Source organism: Mandrillus leucophaeus, unplaced genomic scaffold (genome assembly GCF_000951045.1).
Source record: "Mandrillus leucophaeus isolate KB7577 unplaced genomic scaffold, Mleu.le_1.0 Scaffold1132, whole genome shotgun sequence".
Taxonomy (NCBI): Eukaryota; Metazoa; Chordata; class Mammalia; order Primates; family Cercopithecidae; genus Mandrillus; species Mandrillus leucophaeus.
Window position 1 is genome coordinate 945,209 of NW_012099566.1, and position 10,094 is coordinate 955,302.

The 10,094-nt window shown below is 35.1% G+C and overlaps 1 protein-coding gene across 1 annotated transcript in view; it reads right to left on the bottom strand.

The window, feature by feature from the left end:
- Positions 1-383: 383 nt before the first annotated feature.
- Positions 384-10,094, bottom strand: part of LOC105550779 (complement factor H-like) — a 65,610-nt gene continuing 55,899 nt past the window's right edge. Inside the window, exons 12-14 of the mRNA XM_011995800.1 lie at positions 9,302-9,478; positions 6,925-7,107; positions 384-777 (exon numbers count right to left, since the gene is read on the bottom strand). Of these exons, the coding sequence (XP_011851190.1) occupies positions 563-777; positions 6,925-7,107; positions 9,302-9,478 (575 nt within the window). The 3' untranslated portion in view covers positions 384-562. The remainder of the gene's footprint in view (positions 778-6,924; positions 7,108-9,301; positions 9,479-10,094) is intronic.

Sequence of the window (10,094 nt, forward strand, 5' to 3'; positions counted from 1 at the left end):
TATGTTTATGTCATAATATTCATATACCCAATTACATTTTAATTCCTCTTTATGATTAGTTTGCATTATTATGTGTGCTAGATTGACATCTGATAGAAGTATCTACATTTCATCAGTTTTGGTGAATTTATGTATTGATAAATAGTAATTACTTTTATTTTATTACCAACATGAGTTGAGACTTGACTTGGTTTTTACCTCTTTGTAAAGTGATATAATTTGGAAATGAGAGGCAATCATATATTTTCCATTTACAGTAAAATAATGAGCCTCAGAAGCTATGAAGGAAGCTTTGAGAGATTTAAGAGTGATGAACAGAAATAAAGTCTGAAAAATTGCATCTAATTTCTTGCCACAAAAATTTTATGAACTAGACACAACAGTTAGTTTTCCAAGTTTTAATATGGTGCTTTAAAGATGAGAGCCACCGGTCTCAGATTATAATTACATTTACACAAATTAACCCGAAAATGTACTAATGAATAAAAAGGAGTAAAACAATACTTAAAAAATGAAATTGAGAACTGATTTAATGCTAAAGTTCTGAATAAAGGTGTGCATTTTATGATCGAAAATGTCTTTTTACACAAGTTGGATACTCCAGTTTCCCATCCTGACATGTTGTTCGCAATGGGTGAGAGTTTGATGAAAGATGATATCCAGATCTACACACAAATTCAACTGGTTCACCTGTTCTCGAATAAAGTTTCTTTTCGGCTTTCCATTTCAATGTTATGTTATATTTTTCCATAATTTCTGGGGATATTACACACGCACCTGAAATGGAAAACAGTAAACATAAAACATTAAGTAGTATGCAAATCTTCATAGACTTTAAGGTTTTCAAGTATTCAGGATGGTTGAGGAATTATTTCTCAAAATACTATCCAAACTGACTATGTAAAAACATCATATTGATTTAAATAAAGTTAAAATGGTAATCGATGTGAAAATGAAGTTCTATGTTTAATGCTTGAGAATTAGAGGTGTATTATCAAAGATTCATTACATCAGTTGTCATTTTAGGATCCCTGCATTTTAGAACTTATCATTGCTGCTTTTGTTTGATTAAGATATTGGTCAAAGAGTACAAACTTTCTGCTATAATATGAATAAGAACTTGGAATCAAACACAGAGATCTAGTGATATTTATAGCTAATAACATTGTATTGTTTATTTGAAAATTGGTAAGAAAGCAGATTTTAAATGTCCTCACCACAAACATACACACAGATACGCACACACCCACCTGCACCCAATGGCAAGCATAGGTGATGAATAATGTGCTAATTAATTTGACTACAGTTATCACTGTAGTATAAATATAGCAAAACAGCATATTGTCAAACATGAAAATATATTTTTATATGTCAACAAAATGCTTTAAAATAAAATATAAATATAACAAGAAAAATTATTTTTATTTATTTTTATTACACTTTAAGTTCTAGGTTACATGTGCACAAAGGGCAGATTTGTTACATATGTAAACATGTGCCATGTTGGTGTGTTGCACTCATTAACTCGTCATTTACATTAGGTATATCTCCTAATGCTATCCCTCTCCACTTCCCCCACTCCAGGACAGGCCCCAGTGTGTGATGTTCCCCATCCTGTGTCCAAGTGTTCTCATTGTTCAATTTCCACCTATGAGTGAGAACATGCGGTGTTTGGTTTTCTGTTCTTGTGATAGCTTGCTGAGAATGACGTTTTCCAGCTGCATCCATGACCCTACAAAGGACATGAACTCATCCTTTTTATGGCTGCATGGTATTCCATGGTGTACATGTGCCACATTTTCTTTTTTTTTTCTTTTTGAGACTGAGTCTCGCTCTGTTGCCCAGGCTGGAGTGCAGTGGAAGGATCTCAGCTCCCTGCAAGCTCTGCCTCCCGGGTTTACGCCATTCTCCTGCCTCAGCCTCCCGAGTAGCTGGGACTGCAGGCGCCCGCCACTTTGCTCAGCTAGTTTTTTGTATTTTTTTCAGTAGAGACGGGGTTTCACCATGTTAGCCAGGATGGTCTCGATCTCCTGACCTCGTGATCCACCCGTTCCAGCCTCCCAAAATGCTGGGATTACAGGCTTGAGCCACCTTGCCCAGCCCCACATTTTCTTAATCCAGTCTGTCATTGATGGACATTTGGGTTGGTTCCAAGTCTTTGCTATTGTGAATAGTGCCCCAATAAACATACCTGTGCATGTGTCTTTATAGCAACATGATCTATAATCCTTTGGGTATATACCCAGTAATGGGATGGCTGGGTCAAATAGTATTTCCAGTTCTAGATCTTTGAGTAATTGCCACACTGTCTTCCACAATGGTTGAACTAGTTTGCAGTCCCAACAACAGTGTAAAAGTGTTCCTATTTCTCTACATCCTCTCCAGCACCTGTTGTTTCCTGACTTTTTAATAATTGCCATTCTAACTGGTGTGAGACAGTATCTCATTGTGGATTTGATTTGCATTTCTCTGATGGCGAGTGATGATGATCATTTTTTCATGTGTCTGTAGGCTGCATAAATGTCTTCTTTTGAGAAGTGTCTGTTCCTATTCTTTGCCCATTTTTTGACGAGGTTGTTCGTTTTTTTCTCATAAATTTTTTGAGTTATTTGTAGGTTCTGCATATTAGCCCTTTCTCAGATGAGTAGATTGCAAAAATTTTCTCCCATTCTGTAGGTTGCCTGTTCACTCTGATGGTAGTTTCCTTTGCTGTGCAGAGGCTTTTCAGTTTAATTAGATCCAATTTGTCAATTTTGACTTTTCTTGCCATTGCTTTTGGTGTTTTAAACATGAAGTCCCTACCCATGCCTATGTGCTGATTGGTGTTGCCTAGGTTTTCTTCTAGGGTTTTTTATGGCTTTGGTCTAACACTTAAGTCTCTAATTCATCTTGAATTAATTTTTGTACAAGATGTAAGGAAGGGATCCAGTTTCAACTTTCTACATATGGCTAGCCAGTTTTCCTAGCACCATTAATTAAATAGGGAATCCTTTCACTATTTCTTGTTTTTGTCAGGTTTGTCAAAGAACAGATGGTTGTAGGTGTGTGGTATTATTTCTGAGGCCTCTGTTCTGTTCCATTGGTCTATATCTCTGTTTTGGTGTCAGTACCATGATGTTTTGGTTACTGTAGCCTTGTAGTATAGTTTGAAGTCAGGTAGCGTGATGCCTCCAGTTTTGTTCTTTTGGCTTAGGATTGTCTTGGCAATGCAGGCTCCTTTTTGGTTCCATATGAACTTTAAAGTAGTTCTTTCTAGTTCTGTGAGAAGAAAGTCATTGGTGCTTAATGGGGATGGTGTTGAATCTATAAATTACCTTGAGTGGTATGGTCATTTTCATGATATTGATTCTTCTTATATGCGAGCATGGCATGTTCTTCCATTTGTTTGTGTCCTCTTTTATTCCATTGAGCAGTGGTTTGTAGCTCTCGTTGAAGAGGTCCTTCACATCCCTTATAAGTTGGATTCCTAGGTATTTCATTCTCTTTGAAGCCATTGTGAATGGGAGTTCACTCATGATTTGGCTCTCTGTTTGTCTGTTATTGGTGTATAAGAATGTTTGCAATTTTTGCACATTAATTTCGTATCCTGAGACTTTGCTGAAGTTGCTTATCAGCTTTAGGAGATTTTGGGCTGAGACGATGGGGTTTTCAAAATATACAATCATGTCATCTGCAAACGGGGACAATTTGACTTCCTCTTTTCCTAATCTAATACCCTTTATTTCTTTCTCCTGCCTGATTGCCCTGGCCAGAAATTCCATCATTATATTGAATAGGCGTGGTGAGAGAGGGCATCACTGTCTTGTGCCTGTTTTCGGAGTGAATGCTTCCAGTTTTTGCCCATTCAGTATGATATTGGCTGTGGGTTTGTCATAAGTAGCTCTTATTATTTTGAGATATGTTCCATCAATACGGAATTTATTGAGAGTTTTTAGCATGAAGGGCTGTTGAATTTTGTCAAAGGCGTTTTCTGTATCTCTTGAGATAATATGTGGTTTTTGTCTTTGGTTCTGTTTATATGCTGGATTGCATTCATTGATTTGAGTATATTCAACCAGCCTTGCCTCCCAGAGATGAAGCCCACTTGATCATGGTGAATAAGCTTTTTGATGTGCTGCTGGATTCGGTTTGCCAGTATTTTACTGAGGATTTTTGCATAGATGTTCATCAGGGATATTGGTCTAAAATTCTCTTTTTTTGTTGTGTTTTTGCCAGGCTTTGATAACAGGATGATATTAGCTTCATAAAATGAGTTGACGAGGACTCCCTCTTTTTCTATTGATTAGAATAGTTTCAGAGAGAATGGTACCAGTTCCTCCTTGTACCTCTGGTGGAATTCGGTTGTGAATCCCTCTCGTCCTGGACTTTTTTTGGTTGGTAGGCTATTAATTATTGTCTCAATTTCAGAGCCTGTTATTGATCCATTCAGGGATTCAACTACTTCCTGGTTTAGTCTTGGAAGGGTATATGTGTCCAGGAATTTATCCATTTCTTCTAGGTTTTCTAGTTTATTTGCACAGAGGTGTTTAGAGTATTTTCAGATGATAGTTTCTATTTCTGTGGGGTTGGGGGTCATATCCCCTTTATCATTTTTTATTGTGTTTATTTGATTCTTCTCTCTTTCCTTCTTTATTAGTCTTGTTAGCAGTCTACCCATTTTGTTTCTCTTTTCAGAAAACCAGATCCTGGGTTCATTGAGTTTTTGAAGGGCTTTTTGTGTCTCTATCTCCTTCAGTTCTGCTCTGATCTTAGTTATATCTTGCCTTCTGCTAGCTTTTGAATGTGTTTGCTCTTGCTTCTCTAGTTCTTGATGTTAGGGTGTCAATTTTAAATCTTTCCCGCTTTCCTCTGTGGGCATTTAGTGCTATAAATTTCCCTCTACACACTGCTTTAAATGTGTCCCAGAGATTCTGGTATGTTGTATCTTTGTTCTCATTGGTTTCAAAGAGCATCTTTATTGCTACCTTCATTTCATTATGTACGCTGTAGTCATTCAGGAGCAGGTTGTTCAGTTTCCGTGTATTTGAGCAGTTTTGATTGTGTTTCTTAATTCTGAGTTCTAGTTTGATTGCACTGTGGTCAGAGAGACAGTTTGTTATAATTTCTGTTCATTTACATTTGCTGAGGAGTGCTTTACTTCCAACTATGTGATCAATTTTGGAATAAGTGTGATGTGGTGCTGAGAAGAATGTATATTGTGTTGCTTTGGGGTGGAGAGTTCTGTAGATGTCTATTAGGTCTGCTTGGTGCAGAGCTCAGTTCAATTCCTAGATATCTTTGTTAACTTTCTGCCTCATTGATCTGTCTAATGTTGACAGTAGGGTGTTAAAGTCTCCCATTATTTTGTGGGAGTCTAAGTCTCCTTGTAAGTCTCTAAGGACTTGCTTTATGAATCTGGGTGCTCCTGTATTGGGTGCATATATATTTAGGATAGTTAGCTCTTCTTTTTGAACTGATCCTTTTACCATTATGTAATGACCCTCTTTGTCTCTTTTCATCTTTGTTGCTTTAAATTCTGTGTTAATAGAGACTAAGATTGCAACCCCTGCCTTTTTTTGTTTTCTATTTGCTTGGTAGATCTTTCTTTATCCCTTTATTTTGAGCCTATGTGTGTCTCTGCATGTGAGATGGGTCTCCTGAATACAGTAAACTGATGAGTCTTGACTCTTTATCCAATTTGCCAGTCTGCGCCTTTTAATTGGAGCATTTAGTCCATTTACATTTAAGGTTAATATTGTTATGTGTGAACTTGATCCTGTCATTGTGATATTAGCTGGTTTTTTGCTCATTAGTTGATGCAGTTTTTTCCTAGCATCGATGGACTTTACATTTTAGCATGTTTTTTCAATGGTTGATACCGGTTGTTCCTTTACATGTTTTGTGCTTCCTTCAGGAGCTCTTGTAGGGCAGGCCTCGTGGTGAAAACATCTCTAAACATTTGCTTCTCTGTAAATGATTTTATTTCTCCTTCACTTATGAAACTTAGTTTGGCTGGATATGGAATTCTGAGTTGAAAATTCTTTCCTTTAAGAATGTTGAATGTTGGCCCCCACTCACTTCTGGTTTGTAGAGTTTCTGCTGAGAGATCTGCTGTTAGGCTGATCGGCTTCCCTTTGTGGGTAACCCAACCTTTCTCTCTCGCTGCCATTAACATGTTTTCCTTCATTTCAGCTTTGGTGAATCTGACAATTATGTGTGTTGGAGTTGCTTTTCTCAAGGATTATCTTAGTGGCATTCTCTGTATTTCCTGAATTTGAATGTTGGCCTGTCCTGCTAGATTGGGGAAGTTCTCCTGCATAATATCCCGCAGAGTGTTTTCCAACTTGGTTCCATTCTTCCCATCACTTTCAGGTACACCAGACAGATGTAGATTTGGTCTTTTCACATAGTCCCTTATTTCTTGGAGATTTTGTTCATTTCTTTTTACTCTTTTTTCTCTAAACTTCTCTTTATTTTTTGTTTTTAATGAGATGGAGTCTCATTCTTTTTCCCAGCCTGGAGTACAGTGGCACGATCTTGGTTCACTGAAAGCTCTGCCTCCTGTGTTCATACCATTTTCCTGCTTCAGACTACCGACTAGCTGAGACTACAGTTGCCCATCACCATACCCAGTTATTATTATTATTATTTTGTATTTTTAGTAGAGACGGAGTTGCACCATGTTAGCCAGGATGGTCTCGATCTCCTGACCTCCTGATCTGCCCACCTCGGCCTTCCAAACTGCTGGGATTACAGATGTGAGCCACTGCGCCCAGCCTTAAAGAGAAAAATTTCTAAACTTTACTTTCTAACATAAATATTTGGTAGGCAAGCATTCAACAGAATGGTTGTTCAATAATCTGTGATTATTTTGTTACAAAGAGTGAAATTTCAGACTCATCACATTGATTTTTCCTGGGTCCATGTGGATATTAAAGTACTTACGTAAGCATTTTGGTGGATCTGACCATTGTCCGTTTCTACATGTTATTCGCTTGTTACCCTCAAGTTGATACAAGTCCTGGCATTTGTACTCAACTGATGAATCTGGAGGATATACTGACAGTGTGAATGAAGTAATGTCTCCATTGTCAATAGGTGGAGGGGGCCCACATTTTCCTGTAGAATCTAAAAAACATCATTTCATCACTTGATTTATTGTGAGAGAAAATCAAACTATGAGTTCAAGTAAGGTAAATACAAACACAGCACTTTATATAATATCAACAGTTTTGTGATTTCTGGCGAAAGAAATGAATCCTGGAAGAAATTTTAACCCTTTAAACTGGAAGTAATGTATTTAAGTTCTTTTCTCCTTACTGAAAGAACACATAAAACATTACCAAATATTCTCCTTACAGTAGAAAAGGATTAAGAAATGTCTTTCTGAATAAATATATGTTAAACATAGAAAACTATGACAGAGGAAGTTTCTTATTTTATATTCAACATTCTTTGGAGTAACACTAAAGGACAGAGGTTTTTAAATTGATAATGGTTTTTAAAAATCCCATATGAATTATAAAATGGAAAAGCATGATAAAAATTATTTTAAAACAATGAATATACTTAATAATACATTGGGAGCTGACAGCCAAATAAATCTGTGAACTTGAACAAAGAGCAATATAGATTTCCTGCTCCGAAAATAGACTAAAACAAAAAGCTGAGCTGAGACAGTCAGAAAAATACAACAACAAATAATGCAGATGCAGAAATAGAAGAGAAAGAATATTGGGCTGGAAAAATGCATAAATAAAGTGATGCCTGAAAACTTCCCATTTTTACCATAAGGCATAAACTTATATTTAAGAAGTTGAGTGAACTCCAAAGATTATAAACACACTGGAATTTATAGCAGTATACATTTTTTTAAAAAACTACTTAAAAAAAGAAAAAATATTGAAAGCAACTATACAAATCCATGCCTTTCCTTGAGGGGATCAACAATTGCAGTGATGGTGAGCTTTTCATCTATAATCATGTGGTATAGTTTTCAAGTGTTTAAAGAACTGTCAACTTCAAATTTTATATCCAGTGACAATATTCTTTACAAGTAAAGGGGTAAATACAGACATTCTTAGAGACAAGGAAACCAGGAGAATTTGTCTCCAGGAGACCTATGCCTAAAGATTAATAAAGGAATTCTTCAAATTAAAATAAAATGATAAAAGTAAGAGCTTGAGACTTTAGGATACTGAAAAAAAATAGAATATTACAATGGATAAAAAGAGGAGTCAATATAACAGGATATCTTTTTCCTCATAACTTTTTCCATTATGTTTGATGTTTGAAGCAAATGAGTTTAATATGGTGCTCAATGTATGTACAGAAAATACTAATGGCATTTATACTTAAAATGTGGAGAGTATAAATGAATCTACATGAAAATATGGTTTCCATATTCCAATTGAAGATTTTAATGTCAGTACCAGTAGAGAGTAATATATTATTACATGTATATAGTATTAGCTAGAGCAACAATTTTTTAAAAGGAGGAGAAAAGCTATACAGGAGATACAATCAAAAACAATACACAATACATATGAATCAAAATTAATCTCCTTAATAATTTTCCCCGGACAGAAGAATAGGGAAATAGAACTGAAACTGAGAGGAAACAGACAGAAACAAATAAATGACAGGGGCTTAAGTCTTATGTATCAATAATTATTCTAAGTGTAAATGGTCCAAGTGCATCAGTTAACAGATGATGAATGGAAGACTCACTTCAATATAAAATACAGGTAGAGTCTAAGTAAAATAGTGAAAAAAAAAAACCATTAATTTTAAAAAATAAAAGTGGGTAAGATACAATTTCCTTTGTTGGTTTCCCTTACTTCTTGTCTACATATTAGAATGACCCAGGAATATGTGATTAGACTTTTTTTTTTTATAAACACAGTCAGTCACACACCTTGAAATAAAATCCATATACTGAAGATGCCCATATTTATATCACAATCTATGATCTCTCTTCAACTGCCTATTCCATATCTTAGAATGCACACCACTTATGACTGTCAAATGCACATAATGTATCTTTTATTACATGTATTCCTGAGAAGAGCTAAGTGTTGTAATGCTTAAGATACTTTTTTTTTCAGGTTCCAAGTCTTTTAATTTGGCCGAATCTTTCTCGAAAATAATATACGCTATTACTTGTGCTCTGTTCACAAGAAGAATTGAATTTTAAGCACCATCAATCATCTTATTTGCATTTGAAAAATCTATTAATAAAAATTACTTCTTTTTATTTAAATCAACATATTTTAACCTTGCTATACTCCCCCAAAATATTAAAGGAAATATAACACTCTACCTTTGCATTGAGGTGGTTCTGTCCAGTTTCCATTTACACACATCACTTCTTCATCCCCAAACATTTCGTAAGGGCTCCTACATTCATAACGTACTCTCTCACCAGATGCATATTTACTCATCTGTCTCGACACTATATGAGCATTTTTTACTGTGGGCGGATCCGCACAGGCAGTGTCTGAATAGGAAAAAAGAAGTGGTTCCACCTCGTGTTCGTTTTGAGTAGCAAATCAACTAATACAATTACAAATATATTTCAAGATAAATTTAAAATAAGTAGATAATGTCTTATCAAATATTTTGTTGATTTTGATAAATTTAAATGCAACATTGAGGAAAAGACATAAAACTATTTTTTGTAAGGTACAAGCTTTGATGTTTTAAATTTCTTCTTCATCCTATGCTAGAACATTGTTAGACCTTTTTTTTTTTTTTTTCCTTCTGGAAACGTGTGCAAATGAAATTTTTCCTGGATATCTTTCTTTAAGTGTGAGTACAACAAATATTATCATTTCTATTTATTTAACATTAATTCATAAAATGCAAAAAAGTCAGCATATACAGATTATGTGGTATTGGATTGTGCTTTGCAATCATCCTGCTTATACATTTTAGCCTCTTAAAAATAAACACAAATAGACATTTTCTTAGCGAATAAGCAAAGAATTAAAAACATATTTTGAAAATGACTCAAGTTAAAAGAGATGAAGGATGGTTAATCAAAGGATCCAAATTGGAGATGTGAAAAAATAAACGAAAATAAGTCTACAATAATAAAAATAACTTCAGATAAT